The 25,867-nt window shown below is 42.8% G+C and overlaps 1 protein-coding gene across 3 annotated transcripts in view; it reads left to right on the top strand.

The window, feature by feature from the left end:
* The window catches only part of lzts1 (leucine zipper, putative tumor suppressor 1), a 66,281-nt gene that overhangs the window by 35,320 nt on the left and 5,094 nt on the right, over positions 1 to 25,867 (top strand). Inside the window, exons 1-4 of one of the 3 annotated variants that reach the window (XM_692658.11) lie at positions 11,745 to 11,864; positions 21,495 to 21,953; positions 22,672 to 23,517; positions 23,619 to 23,807. In XM_692658.11, the coding sequence (XP_697750.3) occupies positions 21,633 to 21,953; positions 22,672 to 23,517; positions 23,619 to 23,807 (1,356 nt within the window). In that variant the 5' untranslated portion in view covers positions 11,745 to 11,864; positions 21,495 to 21,632. Of the gene's footprint in view, positions 1 to 11,744; positions 11,865 to 21,494; positions 21,954 to 22,671; positions 23,518 to 23,618; positions 23,808 to 25,867 lie in introns of those variants that run through there. The other 2 variants (XM_009304165.4, XM_073910973.1) reach the window with 2 other exon arrangements.

Below are 25,867 nucleotides of genomic sequence, written 5' to 3' on the forward strand. Positions count from 1 at the left end.
TCGGTGTAAAGAATAACTGGTTGTTTACAAAAGCATTTTGATATTGGTAAAGGCGTCTGCAACTTTTGTGAAGCTTCAAATCACTATTAACTATCAAAACATGTTTATGACTGCATAAATGTATTATTGCTTTTTTTAAAAAGTCACATATTGTGCATTTCTATCAAACACAATTTGTACTAAAGCGATCTAAAAAGTTCATATCAATAAGTTTTCTCTTTGCACCACCAGGTGGCAGTCTTTGTACTTTCATTTCGATGGTACAGATTGCATAAGTTTTATTAATATGTATAACTTTATTTATTTTATTAATGACTATAACTTTATATATACATAGTTAAAAAAATATGTACCATTTTCCCGTGTATATAACCACTACTGTAACAAAATATCAGAATTCAGAACATACTTTCTGTATTATCTTTGCTTGAACTGAGCCGATCTAATCCTGTTTATATGAATTGAACCTGCTCCCGATCAGGTTTGACCTAGCAGAACTGTTGCTATGACAACCACTCTCAGATCATCTTTGAAGAACGAAACGATCCTGGATCGTGTCAAATCGTCAATATCCAAATCCAACTAATTGAGTAATCCACGTACGAAGAACGGACCCCTGGATAACACCTTATTGAGCAATTACAGACCAATCTCAAATCTCCCTTTCATTGGCAAAATCATTAAAAAAAAGTTGTTTTTAACCAGGTTAACAAGTTCTTAAACTTCAGGGGGTGTTTAGACAATTTTCAATCTGGTTTCAGAGCACATCACAGTACAGAGAGCGCTCTTATAAAGATAATCAATGATATACGCCTAAATACAGATTCAGGTAAAAAAACAGTGCTGGTATTGTTGGATCTCAGTGCTGCATTAAACACTGTCGATCACAGCATACTTCTGGATAGGCTGGGAAACTGGGCTGGGCTATCTGGCACAATCCTCAAATTGTTTAGATCTTACCTTGAAAGTAGAGGTTACCATGTCAGTATAGATGACCATAGGTCGAGGTTGTAGGTTGTACATAATTACAAATGTCCATATGCAGTGGGTATGTACAGTTCAATAAGTAAACAGTTCAATGTGGTGCAGTAAATATGTGCAAATCTTAAATGTGCAAATGTTAAACAGTGCAGTTATTGCGAGGAGTTTAAGTTAGAGGAGAGTGGGGGGTGTATTGGGGGGGGGGGGGGGGGGGGGGGGGGGGGCAAAAGAGTCAGTGTGGGGCAGAGTTCAGGAGGGAGACAGCTCTGGGGAAAAAGCTGTTCCTCAGTCTGCTGGTTTTTGTCCGGGGGAGCCTGAAGCACCTGCAGGAGGGCAGGAGAGAAAACAGTCTGTGAGCGGGGTGAAAGGTGTCCTTCAGAATACTGCGTGCTCGGCGCAAACAGTGTTTCTTCTGGATGTCCTTTATGGCTGGCAGTGTGGTCCCTTTGATGCGTTGGGTAGTTTTCACCACCCGCTGCAGTGCCTTACGCTCAGCAACAGAGCGGCTTCCATACCAGACTGTGACACAGCTTGTTAGGATGTTCTCTATTGTGCAGCGGTAGAAGTTCACCAAGACGGCTGATGAAAGCTGTTCTTCTTCAGTTGCCTTAAGAAGAATAGGCGCTGGTGAGCCTTCTTGATCAGGCTGGAGGTGTTGGTGGTTCAGGAAAGGTCCTTTGAGATGTGGGTCCCCAGGAACTTAAAGGATGAGATAGGCTCAACAGCCATCCCATTGATGTGGATGGGATCATGTGAGCCTGTTCGTCCCTTTCTGAAGTCCACAATGAGCTCCTTGGTCTTGTTGGTGTTAAGGAGCAGATTATTGTCAGTGCACCAAGTGGCCAGATGCTGTATCTCCCCCCTGTAGGCCGTCTCATCATTGTTGCTGATTAGACCAATCACTGTGGTGTCATCTGCAAATTTGATGATGGTGTTAGATCTATTAACAGGCTTACAGTCAACGGTAAAAAAGGAGTAGAGGAAGGGGCTCAGCACACAGCCCTGTGGTACACCAGTGTTGAGTGTGACGGTGGTGGAGCAGATGTGACCTGATCTAACATTCTGAGGTCCGTTAGTCAGAAAGTCCATAATCCAGTTGCAGAGTGATGTGTCGATATCCAGGTCTCTGAGTTTGATCAGTAACTTGGAGGTTATGACAGTGTTGAATGCTGAGATGTAGTCCACAAACAGCATTCGTGCATAAGTTTTTTTATTGTCCAGGTGTGTAAGTACAGAGTGCAGTGCTATAGAGACTGCATCATCTGTGCTCCTGTTCCCACGGTAGGCAAACTTATGTGGGTCCAGTGTGGATGGCAGAGAGTCTTTTAGATGTCCCAGGACCAACCGCTCGAAACACTTCATGATGATGGGTGTGAGTGCTACAGGCCGGTAGTCATTCAGGCATGTTGGGCTGGAGTGTTTGGGCACTGGCACAATAGAGGTGGTTTTAAAGCATGTTGGCACAGCTGCTAGGTTGAGCAACAGGTTGAAAATGTCTGTGAATACCCCAGCGAGCTGTTCCGCACATGCTTTGAGGACACGCCCAGGAATACCGTCTGGTCCAGCAGCCTTACACACATTGATACGACTCAGTGCCGTGTGTACTTCTGAGGAGGTGAGTGTGATAGGTGAGTGGTCGGTGGAGGAAGTGATCCTGGTGTAGGGTTCTTTATTGTCTCTATCAAAGTGGGAGTAAAAGTCATTTAGCTCGTTCAGGAAGGAGACGTCTGTGGCTGTGGGTGTGGACTGGCTGGGTTTGTAGTTGGTGATGGCCTGGACGCCCTGCCACATGCGCTGAGGATCAGAGTTGGAAAAGTGCTCCTCTAGCTTTAGCTTGTAGCAGTGCTTGGCCTTTTTGATGCCCCTCTTCAGATTAGCCCTGGAAGGGCTGTAGGCCTGTGCATCCCCTGATCTGAAGGCAGTGTTGCGTGCCTTCAGCAAGAGGCGAACCTCCTTGTTCATCCATGGCTTCTGATTCGGGTATGTGGTGATTTGTTTCTGGGTTGTAACACTGTCTATGGTGGTGTTGATATATTCCAGAACAGAGGAAGTGTAACTGTCAATGTCTGTGTGAGAGCCATGTGTGGCCTGGGAAGCAAACATACCCCAGTCTGTGTGTTGAAACCTGTCCTGGAGTGTGGAGTCTGCCCCTGCTATCCACACTTTGATGGTCCTCACTAATGGCTTCACACGGTCGATGAGGGGTGAGTATTTGGGGGTAAGGCACAAAGAAAGGTGATCTGACTGACCCAGGTGGGGGAGGGGGGTCACAGCATAGGCTTCAGCTATGGTCCAATGTTTTGTTTCCCCTTGTGTGGCAGAGAATGTTTTGATGGAATTTAGGGAGCACTGTCTTTAAGTTTGAGTGATTAAAATCCCCCGCAACAATAAAAGCAGCCTCCGGGTGAGCAGTCTGTTGTTTGCTGATGGCTGCATGAAGTTCGTTCATAGCCAGCTTTGCATCAGCGTTGGGAGGAATATAAGCAGCAGATATTATGGTGGATGTGAACTCCCGTGGTAGGTAAAAAGGTCTACATTTAACCATTAGGAATTCCAGGTTAGCAGAGCAATGTCTCCCAACGACAACAGAGTTTGTGCACCAAGCTATGTTAATATAAATGCATAATCCTTCGCCTCTGGTCTTACCGGAGTCATCCGCCGTTCTGTCCGCTCAGAATGTGTGGTGCTCCATTATCGATACAGCGTTGTCTGGTATCCCGCTGTTTAGCCATGTTTCTGTGAAAATCATGACGTTACAGTTCCATAATCTTTTGCTGTGGTTGATGCCCAGTCGAATCTCATCCATTTTGTTCACCAGTGACCGTACATTGGCGAGAAAGATGCTGGGTAAAGAGAGCCGATGTGGTGTTAGCTTTAGCTTAGCTCTTAGCCCGCCGCGCTTTCCCTGTCTTTGTTTACGTTCTCTGCGCGGTCTGCGAGCACTTCTGCCCGGCCGGGCAGAGCGCCCAGCCCGGGGTGTTCTGACGATCTCATGGATGAGTCGAAGATTGCTAATAAAACTGTCCGGAATACACAAACCAATATCCAAAAGCTCCTGTCGGGTGTACGATGTAAAGGCACCACTGTTCTGCACGAACAGACCCGAAATGAGCAGGAATAATACTGCAAAAATGCAGAAACTGGAGAGACCATGAGCCTCGCGTTGTACAACCGCCGCCATCTTGGATCGATAGTGAACAATTGGATGTGCCAAAACTTTCTTCAGTTAAACAAAGAGAAAACTGAAGTCATTGCGTTTGGGAACAGAGATGAGGTTCTCAAGGTAAATGCGTACCTTGGCACTAAAGGTCAAACAACAAAAAATAAGGTCAAGAATCTTGGTGTGACTCTGGAGTCAGATCTGAGTTTCAATAGTCATGTCAAAGCAGTTAGTAAATCAGCATACTATCATCTCAAAAACATAGCAAGAATCAGATGCTTTGTTTCTAGTGAAGATTTAGAAAAACTTGTTCATGCTTTTATCAGCAGCAGGGTGGATAACTGTAATGGGCTCCTCACTGGTCTTCCTAAAAAGACAGTCAGACAGTTACAGCTCATCTAGAATGCTGAATTCTGACCAGAACCAGAAAATCAGAGCACATCACACCTGTCCTCTAGTCTTTACACTGGCCGCCAGTTACATTCAGAATAGATTTTAAAGTATTATTACTGGTCTATAAATCACTAAATGGCCTAGGACCTAAATACATTACAGATATGCTCACTGAATAATACAAACCCAACAGATCACTCAGATCTTTAGGATCATATAGACTAGAAGTTTCAAGAGTTCAGCCAAGCAGGGTGAATCAGCTTTTAGCCACTATGCCCCTCGCTGCTGGAATCAGCTTCCAGAAATGATCAGATGTGCTCCAACATTAGGCACATTCAAATCAAGACTAAAAACACATCTGTTTAGCTGTGCCTTTACTGAATGAGCACTGAGACAGATTGCACTATCATGTTTTTTTCTTCTTCTTCTTCATTCTTTTATATCACATTTTACCAGTTTTTATGTTTTTTTTACGCATTTTTTTAAATTATTTTTAAATTTTTATTTTACTTGTTTCTTTTATTCTTGTTTATGTAAAGTACTTTGAATTGCCAGTGTATGAAATGTGCTGTATAAATAAACTTGCCTTGCCTTGCCTTGCCTTACCATGTTAGAAAAAAACAATAATAATTGCAGACTCATATTAAGCTTTATTTTATTGTGATCTTAGAAAATTGTGATCTTTATTTTCTTTATTTTAAGCAAAAATAAATAAAAAATCAAGATTCTCATTTTAGAATTTTTAGAATCATGTAGCTCTTATATATATATATATATATATATATATATATATATATRTGTGTGTGTGTGTGTGTGTGTGTGTGTTTGTGTGTGTGTGTGTGTGTGTGTGTGTGTGTGTGTGTGTGTGTGTGTGTGTGTGTGTGTGTGTGTGTGTGTGTGTGTGTGTTTAATAATATAATATTAACCTTTTTTTTACATCTTCATAATCATGAGAAAATTGCAATCTTGATTTCAAGCAAAATAAATTATGATTCTCTTTTTAGCCAGAATCGTGCAGCCCTAATAGGAACAGGCAAGTATTTTATTATAGAACAAGATCAGAGTCTTAACAGTGCAGATGCAGATCTCAAGGTGCCATCTGGCCATCCCAGGTGTGGTAAAGTGCAGCAGTGTACGCTTTGTTTAGACTGCAGTAAATCTTCTACAGTACAACAGCCTAAACTAAACTGGGTCTCTATGCATGCGGTAATGGATTGGCCATGCATTGGATAACGTCTCCTGGCCACACTTCTTATAGGACGCTTTTGTCCCTCATAGGATGACAAACAAGTGGATTGTGTGAGGGGGGACTAAACTGCACACACATGGAGTCTCAAAAGAGGCCCCTTTGCCTGTGGTAAAGGTCTTTCATAGCTAATTTAAGCAGCCCGACTTTCCACCTCAATAACATCTAAGCATCTATTAGCAACAAAACCCCTCTGTCATGGCTCCTGCTGAGCTCGACTCATTGACTGTATGATTAGGTCATATCGCTCTCATCTGTCTCTGCGAACAATAAAACAACAGCTGAGAGCATGAAGAGCCAAAAACCGGTCATCTGAAGTCTCATTACTGACTCCCAAAAAAATCATGTGTCCTATTGCTGGGTGATTACAATTTGAATCTCTGAATGAGAACAAGGGTTACAGAGGCCCAAATCCTAAAATTAAGCTCAAAAGATCTTCTCTAGAATCCAAACTGAAAATGATTTGCTCACTCAATTTAATTAATCTTTATTTCTAAAGACATTTTTTACAATGTAGATTGTGTCAAAGCAGCTTAACATAAATCACGTCGAGCTTTGTCATGCTGCACACCGTATGTGGACATACAGAGGAACGAGATGTCGTGTCTCGCAGGACAGCAGTGCTACATAAGTGAATCATAAATACAAACACAACACTGGACATAAGAGCTATTTTAAAACCCCCATGCATAATTAACATTTAATATTAGATACATCAACTTATACACATAAGACAGGCCATACAAGTACTTTTACATGAATTTGAACGCAGTATATTGTGTAGTATACTGTGCATAAGGTGAATATTGTGCAAAAGAGGTAATTTAGGTTTTACATTTTGCAAAAGAGTTATTTAAGGTTGAAGCAAGCAGTGCAACATGATTGTGGTACATTTATAGTAAACTTCGTTTTCCTTATTGAGTTCTTGTAAGATGGTGTAAATAAAGTGTCAGGTGCATAAGAGAGAAGAGTGTCTCTACAGTGTTTCTGTGGTTTGTCAAGCCCGCTCACCTGTATAAAGCATAATTTGAATTGAGATTAGATTTTTATCCCATGAACAATTAGGAAAATTGTGCAGGTAAACTCAAGGAGATTATAACACACCAAGAAATTTGTGCAGGTAAACTCAGGGAGGTCATGACAATAAGTTTGGTTTTATTATGGTAAAGCATTAAATAGATTTATACACATCAGGCTTTAGTAAAAATTCAGATGATTGGAAGACGTGTCCATGCACACGTCATGAGGAAGTTTGTGAAAATCGTTCAGAAGACACACACACACACACACACAAATATTATTAAGAGTTTAGATGTAAATACATTTAAATGCTGTCTGAAATTGTCTCCTAAAATCAGTATTTTTCTCAGCCTCCTGTGTTTATGTTCAGTTATTTCACTTTAAAATAGCAGATATGCCTTGTTACTGCGAGCTGAATGAATGTAGAAAAGTAGGCATTTCATTTAGAAAGATCTGTAAAAGGGTTTGGGGAGAGTTATTACAACCTTACAGACACCTCCTCCTCACCATTTCTGTTTGTTGTCAAAACTGACAGTTGGAGCAGTGCAGTTTAATATGTTAGCCAATTCCTTAGATATGCGTAATCTTAACTGAAAAAAAAAAAAAAAACGGAAGTGCATTTTCAGATTTTAATTAATAATTCGAAAGTTTTTTTTTTTCAATGACATGCACAGATGAATTGTTTACCACAAAACTAGCAATGTGAGCTATGAAAATCATATGGTTAGTTTAGATTTTTTGGGGTCTTTAAAGGCTGAACTTTTTTAAGTAGGAATCGAAATTGTCTTAAGCCAATGATCCAGTGAAGGGGAAAAGTCAGCCCTTTCAGTTTAGAATGCATTAGCATAAACATGAATGCAACTTCAGACAGCTGGGCGTGTAAAACATCCAAAACCATAAACCAAAATTGGTATATGTGTGCCAAATATTACAACCTTTTCCCATATATTGCTTGAGGCTACCACAGAATTCAAAACCTGAAAAAAACAGCGATTAATGACTAACACTGAATGGCCCATAACAGAATAAATTATTAGTCAGTTAAAGCTCATTTATTAGTCCAAAAACTGTCATCTGGCACATGGCCACATATGACACCAGTCATCACCCAATTGAGACTCTAGATCTATATCTAACTAAAAACGTCATAAATCAAAATAGATCCTACACAGAGGTGACCAGCTAGTGCCTTTGACTTTATGCATATGAGTGTATCTTATTATTACACTGCTGCCCTCTCACTTTCATTGCAAGACACCATATTAAACAACAACTCCTCTGGGAACTCCTAGACACTTAAATCCACATTCATAATTTAAAGAAGTGCATTCAACGTGCTGTCTGTGGCCCCTGTCCCAAAGGGCCACAGCCGTAGACTGGGCGACCTTTGATTCCTCGCACTCTTGCAAATGTGCCAGTCTATTGTCCACAACTAAGACCCATTTTTACATATTGATTACATTGATCCCTTCACTAAGCACTTACAAAGAGCATCTGAAGGATCAATACCATGCCTTCTGCTGTAGTCTTGCCAAATCAAACTTCACCCCAAAACAGCATCTTGTTAGGGTGCAATGAAATTAATACTTGCGATGAGATGTAGTTTGACAAAGCCATGCTAATGCTTGGAAAACGCCTGAAGATTAGCATTTAAAAGGTTATGCTAAAATTTCCTGCTAACAACACAACTCTTCCAACCTTGGTGTTTTGGACAAAGGGGTGCATCCGCAGAGTTGGGATAGAGTTTCATGGCCAGATTGATTATCTGAAAGTCTGCCTTCTTTGTTCTAGTCCCCGCGGTGCTGAATTTGCGCTTCACATAAAAGTACACAGATGCAGAAACTTGGGTGCAGGAGCAATCGCTGTGTAGTGCTTTTTATGACATTTTGAGTTTACTGTTAGATATTTTTATCATTTTTAGATCCAGTTTATGACGACTTTAAAATAAGAGTTTAAAACAATTGTTTGGGGGAAAGTGAAAAGTCAAGAAAGAGCTGAATTTAAGTTACAATGTGCCAAAAGCATAAAAAAACAACAACTTGAATCTGCATAAAATGACAGTTTTTATCAAGTTCTGTCTTGATTTTAAAAATAAATGCACTTAAGGGGGATGACTGCATTTATTTAGATAAAGCCAGATAATAAATAAAAGGCAGGTGGATCAGTATCGTTGATCAACTTTCAACTTAGGACTAGAGCTTCACAATATTGGAAAAAACATCAACATTGTAATATTTTGCTATTCTGCTATATTTATTACGATATGATTACAATTTTACCAAATTAGTTCAATGCCTCTATTTGTAAAGAATTTATCATTTTAGATTGATGTAAAAAAAAAAAAGGTAAAATAATTTTGCAAAGTCTTAATCGTAAATAAAGTTACAAACAGAAAAATTTCTTAGGCCTGATTGCTTTTAACAGTAACAGGCCTCAAAAAAAAAAAAAAAAAAACACATGCAAATGATCAATATAACTCAGACTCATGTCCTATGATGTGACTATTACAAATAATCACATTGTGATATCGATGTTAAGAAGACAATATATTGTGGAACCCTAGTGGACGTCTTTGGAGGGACTTTTTTTTTTTTTTTTTTTTTTTGCCAAAGACTAGGAGACACCAATTAAATTTTATTTTTGCAAAAGTTATGAAACATTAGACATGATTTATTGTTTTCATGTATAAAAAATCCTTTTGTAACTTTTATTTGACACAAATTTGACAACACAAAACAAAATTATGAATGTAATTTCTTTGTAATTGTATAATTTACAATAAATTGACCGAAAATATTATCTACAATATAAATATTTTTTAATAAATATAACTTTTATATTAAGGTTGTTCTTTATAAATATTCTCTAACTATTTAAATTGTTTTTTTAGACAATGTGCAGTTTTCTAGATACTTATTGACCTTATTCTTCATGTACAAGCGGGTGCTGACATTGTATCTTTTTGACTCGAGACCTCCAGTCCCTTTTCACTTCCATTGATTTTTAGACATTAAAAATGGCTCATTACACTGCTTGATGTTGCAAACTGATATTTTCTTGTTATATTATTCTACTTTTCATGTATGGTCATGCAAACACTTGTTTTCAGAGCAAGCAGTTTCAACATTTTCTGCTGTTTATTTTTCATGGTAATTTCTCCCATAGGCAAACTGAATCGGAAATTCGAAAACAAAGCACACTTCTGCATTAAAGAATAAGGTCAAAAGACTATGCTAAGTTCTTAATTTGAACAACTTGTGATTTTCTCAATATTTAGGTTTTTTAATCATTAGATTCCAAATGTCAAGTAATTGTATTTTTGCCAAAAAAATATGTGTTCTAATAAACATTACACTAATGGAAATATTATTCATTAAATTTATATATATATATTTACTAACTCTACTAACTGTCAAACACCACTTGTATTTTACTATTCCAAGAAGCATCAACTGGCTAATTTAAACATATGTTAATCGGTTTTTGAGAGCTACTAAAATGTGCACTTGCCTTGGCGATTTAATGTCATTTTTACAAACACCTGCACAAAAAAGCACACCTTTTCATTACACCAACACTCTCATTCTTGAGAGCTAGTTATGGAGTCATTAATTTTATGGTGTAAATGTAGCACTCAGCCTAAATAAATGTTCGAGCTCACTGAACCTCACACAAAACAAGCACACTTCAGTGGACAAAGACACAGACGGAGGGAGGGAGAATCCAGCTCTTCTTTCTTTTCCTGGAGGGGTGTTTGTTCAGAGTGGGTGCAGGGTTAAAAAAAAGAGGATGGAGGATGGCAAACAGAGCCAACTGGGAGAAGTGTGTGTGTGTGTGTGTGTGTGTGTGTGTGTGTGTGTGTGTGTGTGTGTGTTTTGTATTATTTACTTTGTGGACCAAATGTGCCCATAAGATCAAAATTCTGTAAATTTTATGAACAGTTTTTCATGGAAACCAAATACATAAATAAATTAATTCATAAATTCATTCATTAATTCATAAATAAGTTCAAAATTTACTGGTATTGCTATACTTGTAGGGACCCAATGTTTGTTATATTACTTGTAGTGTCTGGTATTGCTGGTAAATGAAAAAAATTACTGGTATTGGTATACTTGTGGGGACCAAAGGTTTGGTATATTACTTGTAATGTCTGGTATTCCTGGTAGTTCAAAAATTTACTGGTATGTCTATATACTTGTGGGGAACAAATGTCTAGTACATTACCTGTAATGTCTGGTATTCATGGTAAATCAAAAATGTCAAAAAAACAAAAATGTCCCCACAAGTAAAGCAATAACAGTAAATGTTGACCTTGTGAGGACATTTATGTATGTATTTGGTCCCCATCATGAAAATAGCTCATAAATTACACCAAATAAAGTATTTTAAAAATGGGTTCAGGGGTATAGTGATGGTAGAGGAATATAATATAGATTGTACAGCTTAAAAATCAATACATCAATGAAAAGTCCCCATAAAGATAGCAGCACAAGTGTGATTGAGGACGGATGTGTGTATGTGCCTGTATAAAAAATATGGTAAAAGATAGCTAACACAAATATGAATCAGTCTTAAAAAGCTACTCAATGTTGTGCTTTTTTCTGTCTATTCTGATTCTGGTGGTGTTTAGCCGATTGGTTTGTTGGGGGTTAGAGAAAGAGCGGGAGAGAAAGTGAGTGACAGAGCGGGGGTTGGAGCTCATTGTGAGCAGCAGTGAGTTAATCTCTTTAGCGGCACACGTCTTATGTAAAGAGGTGTAATGGTCTCTGCCTCTTCTTGCCCCCAAGGGTCTTTGGGGGGACACCAGGGTTCAGTATCCCAGCAACATTTACATGACGGTTATTCCAAAAAAAAAAAAGATATGGAGGGGGAAAAAAACTCTGAATGGTAATAAGATCCGCCCCCTTTGCATGGTAGACTCTTGTCTACATCGCAGTCTACAGAGTATTCAGTGGTTCAGTCAAGGACAAACACATTCTGACTCCTCGCAAAGAGGAAATACCAAGGAGATTTGATTCCAATTTGACAAATGCTGCTCATGTGGATTTATTTGTTCCAAGAGTAAGTGTCACTTTGGTTATTCTGGGTTGCTTTTCAACTTAAATATAAAAGATGTGATTTTGGGGCGCTAGATAAATATTAATAGAGAGTCAAACTGAGATTGTTTACCTGCAGCACATGGTAAGAAGTAATTAATGCGCCTGTCAAAGCATTTGATTTTCATGAATTGTTTTAATAAACAAATAATCCTATAAAACCACAACAGTATTAGCTAATGTTCATTTTAACTATTTAATTAAAAAAAGTGCAAACTCATCATAAAAACGTTCTCCATCTGTGGATTGTCAACAACAATGTGCTAGCTTCAGTGATTTATAGGAGTTGAATTAAATGGGTTTAATTTATGACAGTGTCGTGATAGAACATGTTAAATGATAATGATGTCAAGCAGCGTGATTTACTTGCAGCGCTATTGAAGTGTATAAGCATTACATCATTGGTTGGCATGCGTTGAGCACAAAATATGTGAGACTCTTATAAACAAAGATGCTGATGGGGTCGCTTTTCATTGGGCTGCCTGAAGCCATTAAGTCTTTCTGCTGAAAGAGATATGTTTACGAGAATACAAAAGTAGTTTTAATAACCTTATTTTCATCCCTGCGTGTGAAAAATATAGCCACATGAATGATAATTGAGATGTTTGGAGTATCATCTTTCTGGCAGTGCTAACAGAACACAGATATTTAAATGACAACTTATGGAGCTATTAGAAGATGGCAGAGCATTTGTGGTCTTCTTAAAAAATAATAAAAGCAGCTGTGGGGTGGTAAAGTTAAAACAATAGCAAATAAAAAGACACACTTTCTTTGGATTGCATAAATTCATAATGTAATATCAACAATTAAGAAACAGCTGGTATATTTGGTTATTATGTTCATTCTAGCTAATAAGCCTTTAGAATATTAGCCATAACAATTAGGCTAGTTATACAAAGCCACTATGTGTGACAATTGTGGCAGGTCTTTTGTTCATAAAGCCCCCTTCTAGCTGCTCTAAAGACAGATGGAAGGCATGATGTGTTGATTATAGATGTGTAATATATGCTTTAGGCACATGTAAATCATAAAAGGTTGATTAGCTGGTGACAGAGTGGTGGTACAGTTGAACTGCCGTCAGGTCAGAGTGGCAGGAACCATCTCCCTACTGAAACTCCATGACAAGAATATTAGGGCCAGTTTATTACAATTCTGGGTTATTTCAATACAAATTTAGGCAAAATAGACACAATTTAAATTAAAGCTTAAACTATTGCCAGAATTTGGATTGAACCCCAGCATTTTAACACTACAAAATGTCTTTTGAATGAATTTTTGTCTTATTTCTAGTCCCAATATTTATACAATCTTAAATCAAGCAGCAGTTTCTATTAAAATAAGCAACATAATCTAGAAATATGATTATTTTACATATCTCATTGGCTGATTATTTTGCTTTTATTAAGGAAAACTCAAATAATTTAAACATTTTTAAAAGCAAGAAAATTTTATAGTCAAGAAAAACCTGTAGTGCTTTATAATAGACTTCAATTATTTTAAATTAATTGGTTTGATTCTTAATGCTTGTTTGATATTATGAATGATTGAGATAAAGTAAAAACATAAATTATGTTAGCATGCACAATTATGACTCTAATGACATTGTAAGTATAGGTTTTCAATCACATGGTTTTTCAGATGGAGGGCAGGAAGTAAAAAACCGAAAGGGGGACATATAGGAAATTCCTTACTTTTAACATTTATACCATATTTTAAAGGAGATGTAAATAAAAAATAACCACATATGTTGGGCATGATCCTCCTGAAGAGGGCTGTGTTTTCTACTGAACTAAAGTTCCCCTTCGGTTGGGGAACTTCAGTGCCATGAATGGGAGGATTCGGATCAGAAGCCGCTTATCTGGAGAGTATTGAACGGGCCAATGAATGAAATTAATTGGCAGCGTAAGCTTGCGCAGGTGTGCGACATCTGCAATTATCTCAGCATATAAGCACACCTGAAGCCAGCAGACGCCATCCTTTTCGCTTCAGATCCTTTCTGAGTGAGTCGATGAGGGTTCCTCTTGCTGATCAGCACTTCAGAGCGAACGAGTGTGTCTCCCGGTCCAGAGTGGGTCTTCGCGGTGGCAGACGGTCGAGCTGGGTTACTCCCTTGCCTGCGGTTCTTTGGGTCCGGTCCTCCAGAGCGGTGCGTATAGTTGCAACTTTCCTAAAAGAGCAACACAGTCGTGCAGCACGTCCTTTTCAGGATGGCGCTCCGACTGTGCGTTTCTGGATGCGGGGGTTTCCTGTCTCCGGATGATGGACACGATCACTGCATTGCATGTTTGGGGGTCCAGCATGTTAATGCGGTGCTCGCGGGCGGTTCATGTCGTCATTGCGATGCCATGACCGTTGCACAGCTAAGATCGCAGCTAACTTTCGCAAGAGAGCGAGCCACCCCAGTTGCCTCCTGCTCTAAAAAAGCAGCGGGCGCTCGGGCAGATCTGAGGGTTTCAGCGGGAGCTAATCCGCCGCCCACGGGCTCGCGGACCTCTCGCTCCTCACGGCGCTCCATCCAAGCTTCGGGTGGTGAGAGTGATCCGTCTAACCAGATGGTAGCTCTCACACTCGCTGACACCGGAGATCAGATGTCCTCCGCGGCATCGGAGGGTGGGCTTTCACTGTCCGACGAAGATCCGGACCCGCTCGCCCCCTCCGGGCAGGTGAGCGCTGTCAAATCGGATCCTGAAGCGGACATGTTAGCCGTGCTTTCCCGGGCTGCTTCGGCCGTGGGGTTGGAGATGGTTTATCCCCCAGCTCCGCGGCCGGACCGACTAGATGGGTGCTACGTAGAGGACCAGAAGGCGAAGCCTTCGAAGCCTCTCGTCCCCTTCTTCCCGGAAGTGCACAGTAGGCTCACGCAGTCCTGGAGGGCACCTTTCTCTGCCCGTGCTGCGAGTGCCTCCGCCCTCACCGCCCTTGACGGCGGAGCTGCCAGGGGGTATGAGGCGATCCCGTCAGTGGAGCGCGCTATCGCGGTCAATCTTTGTCCGCGCGGCGCCTCTACGTGGCGGGGTTTGCCCCGCCTCCCGTCCAAAGCCTGTAGGTTGTCTGCCTCCCTCGGAGCCAGAGCTTATAAGGCTGCGGGCCAGGCTGCTTCTGCTTTGCACGCGATGGCCACCTACCAGCGCTACCAAGCGCAGGCGCTGGCCGAGCTGCACGAGGGCGGGTCCAACCCAAGCTTATTACATGAGCTGCGCACCGCGACCGACTATGCTCTTCGGACTACTAAGTCCGCCGCGTGTGCGCTGGGGAGGACGATGTCCACACTTGTGGTTCAGGAACGCCACCTCTGGCTAAACCTGGCCGATATGCGCGACGTTGACAAAGTTCGCTTTCTTGACTCGCCCATATCCCAGGCTGGCCTGTTCGGCGACACCGTCGGTGAATTCACCCAGGAATTCAAGGCGGTGAAAGAGCAGTCGGATGCGATGGGCAATGTCATCTATCGGCGTGGCCGTAAGCCCGCTCCGCCCGCCGAGCCATCCACCTCCGCTGTTCCTCGCCGAGGGCGCCCGCCAACGAGTGCTGCCCCGCCCCCGCCTGCGCCTCCGGCCAAGCGGGCGCGGCGTTCACCTCGAAAGCAGGCAGCCCCTCCTGCCCAGGGCGCCGTTAAGTCCGGTAAACGGACCGCGAAGCGTCCCTGAGACAGGCCATCCGGAGAAGAGGAAACTTGCTCTTTCCCCGCTGGAGGGCGGGGCCCCGATAACAACGGTACTTTTCAGTGCCACCAAAACATCAGTAAAAGAGCACTTTTTCCCTTCCCCGGATGTGACTGCACGAGTTCTGCCAGTCCGGGACGCGCTGCCTTCCGGCTCGCAGACTCTACGTGCTTCGCCAGTGGCTCACGAGCGCTGGGGGGACGGTCTCCCTTTCCTCAGCCCTCCAGCCCCCTCTCCGGAGTCAGGGTGCGGAGCCAGAGCGAATCGCTCTCCTCCAGCTCTTCCGCGGGACCCTCGTGCTTCCCGGATCAGCACACCCACTCCGCGCTGCCCCACCGCTGGTACGTCAGCGATTGTAGCGATGACTCCATTAGCGAGGGCTCTGCCTGCCTGGTTAGCGCGGGCCAGCCCCTCGCGGTGGCTCATACGCACAATCAGACTCGGTTACGCGATTCAGTTCGCGAAACGGCCCCCCAAGTTTACGGGCGTGTATTTCTCCAGGGTCAACCCCCTGTCCGCCCCTGTCTTGCGAGAGGAGATTGCTGCCCTCCTGGCGAAGGGTGCAATCGAGCCGGTTCCTCCAGCCGAGATGGAGAGTGGGTTTTACAGCCCATACTTCATCGTACCCAAAAAGAGCGGTGGGTCACGGCCAATCCTAGATCTGCGCGTTTTGAACCGCTGTCTGCACAAGCTGCCGTTCAGAATGCTCACGCAGAGGCGCATTCTCCAATGCGTTCGTCCTCGTGATTGGTTTGCAGCCATACACCTGAAGGACGCGTATTTCCATGTCACCATTCTTCCACGCCACCGCCAATTTCTGCGGTTTGCGTTCGAGGGTCGAGCGTGGCAGTACAAGGTCCTCCCCTTCGGGCTCTCTCTGTCTCCGCGGGTCTTCACCAAACTCGCGGAGGGTGCCCTGGCGCCCCTTCGGCTCGCGGGCATTCGCATGCTCAATTGTCTCGACGACTGGCTGATTTTAGCCCACTCGCGGGAGCAATTGATTATGCACAGGGACAAGGTGCTTCGGCATCTCCGCCTACTGGGGCTTCAGGTCAACCGAGAAAAGAGCAAACTCGCCCCCATGCAGAGGATTTCTTTTCTCGGGATGGAGCTGGACTCGATCACCATGGTAGCGCACCTCTCCGAGGAACGCGCTCGCCTGTTGCTGAACTGTCTGAGGGAGCTCGACAGCAAACTAGTGGTCCCACTGAAGTTCTTTCAGAGGCTCCTGGGGCATATGGCATCCGCAGCCGCCGTCACGCCGCTCGGGTTGCTCCATATGAGACCACTTCAGCACTGGCTTCACGATCGGGTCCCCAGACGCGCATGGCACGCGGGCACACACCGGGTCTCGGTTACTGCGCTGTGTCGCCGCGCCCTCAGCCCTTGGAACGACCCCTCGTTCCTACAGGCCGGCGTGCCTCTAGGACAGGCGTCCAGCCATGTTGTTGTTTCAACAGACGCTTCCAACACGGGTTGGGGGGCCGTGTGTCGCGGGCATGCGGCTGCGAGCCTCTGGAAGGGTGCCCAGCTGCATTGGCATATCAATCGCCTAGAGCTGTTGGCAGTGTTCCTCGCTCTCCACCGCTTTTTACCGGTGCTGGAGCGGCAACACGTGCTGGTCAGGACGGACAGTATGGCGGCGGCGGCGTATATCAACCGCATGGGGGGTATGCGCTCTCGCCGCATGTCTCAGCTCGCCCGCCGTCTGCTCCTCTGGAGTCACCCGCGGCTGAAATCGCTGCGCGCCATTCACGTCCCAGGCACGCTCAATCGTGCAGCCGATGCGCTCTCACGACAGCTGTTACGCCCTGGAGAATGGAGACTCCACCCCGAGTCTGTTCAGCTGATATGGGCGCGATTCGGGGAGGCCCAGATCGATCTGTTTGCTTCCCCCGAGAACGCTCACTGCCAGTTGTTTTTTTCCCTGACCGAGGGCTCTCTCGGCACGGATGCACTGGCCCACAGCTGGCCTCGTGGCATGCGCAAGTATGCGTTTCCCCCAGTGAGCCTGCTCGCGCAGTTTCTGTGCAAGGTCAGGGAGGACGAGGAACAGGTTCTGCTAGTTGCGCCCCTTTGGCCCAACCGGACCTGGATATCAGAGCTCTCACTCCTCGCGACGGCCCTCCCCTGGCGGATCCCTTTGAGAGAGGACCTACTCTCTCAGGGACAGGGCACCATCTGGCACCCTCGCCCCGATCTTTGGAACCTCCACGTGTGGTCCCTAGACGCGAGGAAGACTTAGGTAACCTACCGACTGCGGTGGTTAATACCATCACTCAGGCTAGAGCCCCCTCCACGAGGCGCGCCTACGCCCTGAAGTGGAGTCTATTCACTGAATGGTGCGTCTCTCGCAGAGAAGACCCCCGAAATTGCCAGATTAGTGTTGTGCTCTCTTTCCTTCAAGAGAAGTTGGAGTCGCCCTCCACTCTCAAGGTTTACGTGGCCGCCATCTCCGCTTATCATAGCGCGGTAGCTGGCGGCACCGTGGGAAAGCATAACCTGGTCATCCAGTTCCTTAGGGGTGCTAGGCGAATTAATCCATCTCGCCCCCCTCTCATGCCCTCTTGGGATCTCGCCCTCGTTCTCACGAGTCTGCGATCCGATCCCTTTGAGCCACTCGAATCAGTATCTCTAAGATTTCTGTCCCTGAAGACAGCTCTGCTGGTTGCGTTGGCCTCCATCAAGAGGGTCGGGGACCTGGAGGCATTTTCGGTCAGTGACTCGTGCCTGGAATTCGGGCCGGATTACTCTCACGTCATCCTGAGACCCCGCCCCGGTTATGTGCCCAAGGTTCCTACCACCCCCTTTAGAGATCAGGTAGTGAACCTGCAAGCGCTGCCCCCGGAGGAGGCAGACCCAGCCCTTTCTTTAATTTGTCCAGTTCGCGCTCTGCGCATTTATGTGGACCGTACTCAGAATTTTAGATCATCTGAGCAGCTCTTTGTCTGTTATGGCGGTCGGCAGCAGGGAAGTGCCGTATCAAAACAAAGATTATCCCACTGGATTGTGGATGCCATTTCACTCGCTTATTCGAGTCGAGGTCAGCCGTGTCCCCCGGGAGTTCGTGCACACTCCACTCGGAGCGTTGCATCCTCTTGGGCGCGTGCACGCGGCGCCTCTCTAACAGACATCTGTAGAGCTGCGGGCTGGGCGACACCCAACACATTTGCAAGGTTTTACAATCTGCGAGTGGAGCCGGTTTCCTCAAGGGTATTAGGTAACCCTTTGGTGATTGAGGAGACAACTCGGTAGGGTGTTGAAACACGCTTGCGGCGCCATTCTCCCTAACACGGAGGTACGTGCGCCTTTTTTATCTGTCAGTAAAGTTCCCCGTCAGGTGAGCCCTGCAGATTCCTCCGTGGCCCCCAGCACTGACTCAGCGGAGGAGTCACTTGCTGGCCCACTACGTTGTAGGTCTGCCCGCTGGTCAGCCCGCGTTTTGGGTATAGGTGCCTGCTATGCGTGATCCCCACTAGGCGATCCCATATGCTTATTCCGCCACGGTTAAGTCCCCCCCCTGGGCGGACCCGTGTCTTCCCTCTCCGCTAACCACTCTTTTGCTATGCGTACTCCCCCTTTTTAGGGCTAGTCCATAGGTAAATTCTGCCATCTATCCCCCCCTTGGGTAACGGATGGCCTCCGCAGCGTCCTCCCTATCGGGATTGCACGCTTCCCAACGTACTGTCGTATTTCCTAGAATTATCTAGATGCTCACGACTTCCCAAAAAATATATCTAAATCCGTAAAACTTCTGTTGAAGTAGGATAAATTAGGGCCAGGGACACGTTGGAGGACCGCGCCCCCTATGATGTGGGTGCGTCACGCTTGCTTGACTATCTCCTCATCGGGGGTGTTGGTAAGGTGCAGTCATTATGGCGCTTTCCATATTCTCCCATTCATGGCACTGAAGTTCCCCAACCGAAGGGGAACGTTCGAGGTTACAGAAGTAACCCTTCGTTCCCCGAGGAGGGGAACGGAAGTGCCATATTCCGTCGCCATAATGACTGTCCCTTAGCTGTTTGAAAGTCTCTTCAGCTTAAAAGGATGGCGTCTGCTGGCTTCAGGTGTGCTTATATGCTGAGATAATTGCAGATGTCGCACACCTGCGCAAGCTTACGCTGCCAATTAATTTCATTCATTGGCCCGTTCAATACTCTCCAGATAAGCGGCTTCTGATCCGAATCCCCCCATTCATGGCACTTCCGTTCCCCTCCTCGGGGAACGAAGGGTTACTTCTGTAACCTCGAACGTTTATTTGTGTCAGAAGCGGTAGATATTACGTTTGATAAAAAAACTACTAAATTAAATACTATGGTGTTTGGAGGCATATAGATAATTGCTTAAATTAAACTGTCGTAGTAATTATATCGTGTCTGTGGTACAGCACAACTGTGGTAATAAACAAATTATTCAGTAGGCTTCAGTTTTCTAGGCTATAATTATACACAATCACGATGCACCACAGTTTACACTAGCGTTACAGTATTTCTTACAGTTTATCAGTATGCTACAGTTTTCGGTAGCATTCATTAAAGAGTTGTACACATTATATATTTTACTGTGTGGTTCAAAAACATGTTTCTCAAATTACTATGGTATTTTTACCCATGTAAATATCATACATTTATTTTTTGTAAGGGGGAAGAAGTGCTCCACAATAATAATCATCTAGTTTTGTCACAAGGGTTGCATTTCAATTTTATTCCGTCAATGAACTTACCATCAGCAAATTTTCACCGCTGCTGCGCATAAAGACATTGACATTATGGTTGTTTATTCTGCTGAAAAGCCAGTAAAGACATGTATTATTGCAAAACGAGACAGAGATTTTGTTGCAGTGATTACTTGGCAGCAGGCTGTGTTATTTATGTTATCCTGGATTTTGTGGTGTTTGTTTCAGATTTTTATATAACACATTAACATATTTATACATATAGCTAGGCCTGTATATATTCTTTATTGCTGCTGTCAAACAAATTATCACCTTCCAATAAAACACATGGATGTATTGAAAAAAAAATTTTTACATGCCGCCCTTTTCCTGTATTTCAGGCATTTCTTGAACTTTCCCCCTTTATGAGAAAAAAGCTTTTGGAAGTCTATAAAAGCTGTTCGGCATTTTTTATTTTGGCCGATTTAAACAATTATAAGCAACATAAAACAGAAACATTTTGATGTTCTGATAGCAATCCCTATGTGGAAGAATCACTTCCTGCCCTCCATCTGACTTTGTGAAAACAACCTATACACTACATAAAATGCACAGTAAAATATTAATAAAAAAAAGAATAAGATTTAAATGAACAAGCAACCACACAACACCAAGGCTAACAGTTTTTTTCATTAACATGTTGGAGAAAGCCAAGCTGAAAATCACATCTAGGTCATTTTCAAACAAAAATATCCAACTTAAGTTGACAAGATTTAAATATGTACACATTAAAAAAAGAGAGACAGACATTTTAGTCTAATCAAAATAAAACTCAGAATACATGCAAGCATAACATTTGTTCATAGTCTGACAAGCAGAATAATTGGCAGGTCTTTTGACCTACTGACCAAGAACCATGAATAGACTTGTGACCTATTAACACTAGATTCAAACTAATTCTCAAATGAATTTGCCTTTGTTTGTCACAGAGGGGGCTGTTCTTGTTATTTGCTCAATGCATGCATTTGGTCTCAATTTTGGGAATCAGGATTTGCAGGATAACTGCCGTTTTAGCTCTACCCCCACTGAATCCACTGTTGGCAAACAGCCATCAAGATGTACTGTAGTTCCTGTTATTGCATTACCTGTTTGCTGAGCTGGTGGACGTTAGGTAAAGTAAACATTAAGGAAAATTCTGCACTGTGGACTATGGGGCTATATTGCTTTAACGACAACAGGACATCTCACTACATTTTATTTAAAATCCATGTTTTACCAGGTTTCCCAGTTGGGAATAAGAAGGATCTCCACACAAGGCTATGAATACATCAGACCTTCCTCCATCATTAAAATTCTGTAATTACACACCTGCCACTACCAAGACCACCACCTGCTTTCTCCAGATGTCCCAGGCAACATGGGTAGTGTGAGCAGTTTGATATCAGGCCATAGCCTCCACAGCAAACACTGCAAAGCTTCTGAAAACAAACTCAAAAAGGGGCTTCAGTCTAAGAAAACAGGCCATAGTTTGGATGGGCTTCTGAAGTATGGCTTCGCTCAGGACCATTGCAACACCAACAACAACTCAAAAGTCAGCTATGACTCAGGCAAAAACGATGACTTCTATTACATCAAGGTCAGCAACAAGCCCCGAGCTGTTCAACTAAACATAAATACAACTGAAGACAGTCGAGGAAGAGCAGCTGAGCAGCTTCCGCTGTCTGGAAAACTAGAAAAGGTAACAGTAAGCTAGCCAGAAAGTAAATCTTGGACTGCATGTTTTTAAATCACCAAAATAGCAAATCATCCTTTCTGTCTTTATTTGTTCTATTTTTATTCTATAAAAACTTGTTACAACAAGCATAAGAGTAAACAAAGCAGAACGTCTCCTTAGGAAGCATAATCAGCTCACAATAAAGCAGCCAAATTAACAAGATTGCCCATCCTGAGTCAGTTATCATACAAAAATCAAACAACAGTCAAGTATAGTTTATCTTAAGTAATCCCCACCAGCCTCTGACACTTTCACTAAGAGCTTAGCGGTGTCTGCTCTGTTTAATTAAACCTCCAGATTGACGAGGTAAGAATGCCTTGATCTCTCCAGAGATTCAATCCAATGGCGGTGTGGCACTTGCAAGCACCTCTTTCCCTGAATAGCCTCATTTATGAAGGGTCTAGCTTGGAAAATGAACGCATTAGGTGGGAATTTAATGCTAAACCAGCAGGGTAAACATACTACCAAAACGAAAATTACATATAAATATATATATATGTGTGAGGGAAATAAGGGTTAACGGGATTCTTTCTTGAGTAACAGGGAGACCATTTGTTTAATATGTTTAAACATGGATGGTGCCATTATAACTTGATCTTCATCAATAATCAATTGCATGTAGTGCACTTAAAATGGCAAAAAGTACTCATTTGTCTTTTCTTTTTTGTCTTCTCTTGATTAGAGTATAGAGACTGCTTTGATCAGACCCACTGCCTTCAAACCTGTTCTTCCACGAAGCAGCAGCTCCTCTGTGGAAACTCATAACAACTTGAGCACAATCCTGGGAAGGAGAATTAGTCCCATAGATAGACTCAAAGATCTTCAGGACCCTAAGCTGGAGACAAATTCAGGAACATTCTCTGACTCTGGAAGGAACTCTATGTCCAGCCTGCCCACCCACAGTACCAGTGGCAGCAGCCAGATGGACAACCTAGGCACTTCAACTAACCACATGGCACGCCATGGAGGCCTTGCTCAAAACACAGACACATCTCAAAACCCACAGGGGGGAATAGCAGGGATGAATGGCAATTCTGGATTCAGTTGGATGAGTAGTGGGACAAATGGAAACATGTGGTCCAATGGATTTAGCGAAACAAACAGAAATTGTGAGTCCACAAATGGCAACACAAGATCCATCGGCGTCCTCAGTGAAAGTGTGGCAGCTGCGATAAGTTTAAACAGAGAAATAACTGCTGCAGCACTGACAGTTTTATCTACAGAGCCAAAGACCGATTTCACTGGAAATCAAGAGCAGCTTCTGGAACACAGGTTTACCTTTTCAGAACAAAGCTCAAAAAAACCCTCACCTTCTGAGGGCTGTGTTCGATCACCAATTTCAATGGATGAATCGCTCATACAGCAACTCGAGCAGAAACTTCTGGAACGTGAATCTGAGTTGGCAGAGTTACAGACAAGTCTTGAGGAAAAAGAGACAGACACATGCCAGCTATTTGAGGAGAAGCAACGCTACTGTGCAGAGGAGATGGAGGGGCTAAAACAACGCTGTTCTACAAAACTTCGTCAAGTGAGTTTCTAAAAATTTAGACTTTAAATCAGTGTGAAAATTAAATCTTAGAATAAAAATACAGAATTCACCTTTGTTACGCTTATTTGTGTAACCTGCAGGTGTCCCAAAGGGCTGTGAAAGCCCAACAGTTATTGCAGCTTCAGGTGATACAACTTCAGCAGGACAAGGATCGTCTGCAGGAGGAGGTGGACCAGCTTAATCGTGACAGGGACACTGCAGAAAGCAGAATCCGAATCTATGAAAGCCAGAAAAATCTTGTACCCACATTAGAGGAGACGCAGTGGGAGGTCAGTCGCTAAAAACTTGCTGTGGTATGATGACAAATGTGAATGCACTGGAAATCAAATGTGTCATGTTTGATAAACTCACTTTAAAACAGTTGAGCTTTTAGGGAAAAAAAAACAACTCGATTTAGATGGTCTGCTTTATGCTGGGTTGACATTCAGTTTAGTTTACTTGCAGGATGTTCTTCACTTAACGCTAATTTTCAGCTTAAGTTGAATTATTTGAACTTGAATTCCGCATTTTCACTGCAAATGCTTCTCGGGTTAGTTACTAATTAAGGATGCACCGATCCCGATACTTGTATCAGATATCGGTTCGATACCGCATATTTTTGCTGGATCGGGTATCGGCCTGCTGGTACCTATCCAAATTCAATCTTGCGTGTGCACAATATTCTGTGTTTCCTCTATAAGCCAACTAAGCCATGAACTTAGCTTATTATAATGCACTAGAACATTGTCACGTAGGCTTGATATATGCCAAATGTTTTGAAGCCATTTTATAGTTTAATGTGAAGTACAGATGGATATTCAAGTTAACTTAAATTCATGTTCACCTCAGCGCTTCCTGTCTCTGTGCCTGTCAATCATTCTCCGTTTATTCACAATTCAAACTGTTTGTTGCATTTACGACAACACAAAAAACTCTCCAAGGCTATATATTCCTATAGATTAAATGATCAGTGGACAAATGCATTTAGTTTAGTATTAAAATTTCATTTTGATGTACAACATGAAGTTCATTGCTGTTTTTAAATGTTTTAGATCAGCAGATCACATTCACAACTCTGCAGTAGAGAGGGTTATTACCTGCTCTTCACACACAAAGTAGGCCTACCTGAAATGTTTAATTAAAAAAGCTTCAATAATATATTGGACAGATCCTTAACCCACTGATTTCTTCCATTTGAGCTGCTGTTTTGGAAATATCTGCAGATACCGGAGGGCTGCACGCTCTGATGCATCAAGGGCTTACATTCACGTGCTGGCTGCATGCGCCGAAAAATTATTCTCACAATGAGTTTGTTCTTCTTCAGACTGAGTTTATTTTTCTGATGGGGAAACTTTTAAGTGCTGCTAATGGTTTGTAAAGGGTTTGCCTGGCCCATTGTGGTCAAAGTAGTTGATTATATTAATAAAAGTGAAACTAACGGGTGCAATATTATTGTACTTAGGCTAATATAGGCTACTCTGAAACTGAATATTTCAATGTAATTTTATTCATAATAGTTCAAACCAGTTTGTGTTTTGGCGCTGAAGTATAAGTAGACCTTGTTTTGAACTTTCTCCGTCTCACTTATGGCAAGATTTGGTGAGGGATTATTAAGTAAAACTGACGGTTTTGTTTAGTCTGCATCAAAGCAGCAGGAAAATATCAGGCTTTGCTAAAAGGCTGATTATTTTACCAATGATGTCAATAGTGGTAGCCTATTGCAGATTTCAAAGAAAATCTTAATATTAAAAAAGGAAACATATGCTGGATCACAACAGATCAATGTCACAACAAATGCTCAAATAACGTGGCCTACAGCAAACATGTTTTTAGTTAGATTGTGCCATCAGTCATGTGTAGGGCTGGCCTCTTATTTTTTTACTAAAGCAGATATAATATTTGAGTTTAGCACTAGAGCTATAGAAACTGTATTATGCTTGGGAATAGGGATGCTCATTTCGGTTAACTTGGTCGACTGACAACCGCCGCTCGTTTACCGAATGTTAACTGTTAACCGTTAACAGATTCATTTAAAAATATTTTTTATTTTTATTTTTTTTAAATAATTGACGTCTATTTTATGTGGCAGATTAAATAGACTATTGCGTTTTAAAATACTGATTTATTTTAACATGCGAACAGCATACAGAACAGCATCTTCATGTACCTGCAGTGTTTTCAACAGCATAGAAAAACAGAATAAACAACAAAAAAAATCCTGCTCTAGATATTTTTCACTTAAAATGATACATTTAGATTACAAAGCGAAAACATTGGAATACTTTTTAAGAACAGACATAGGCTGTTTGTCCAATCATGTATTTTTCTTCCGTCAAATAAAAATAATAGG

This window comes from Danio rerio, chromosome 8 (assembly GCF_049306965.1).
Source record: "Danio rerio strain Tuebingen ecotype United States chromosome 8, GRCz12tu, whole genome shotgun sequence".
Lineage (NCBI taxonomy): Eukaryota > Metazoa > Chordata > Actinopteri > Cypriniformes > Danionidae > Danio > Danio rerio.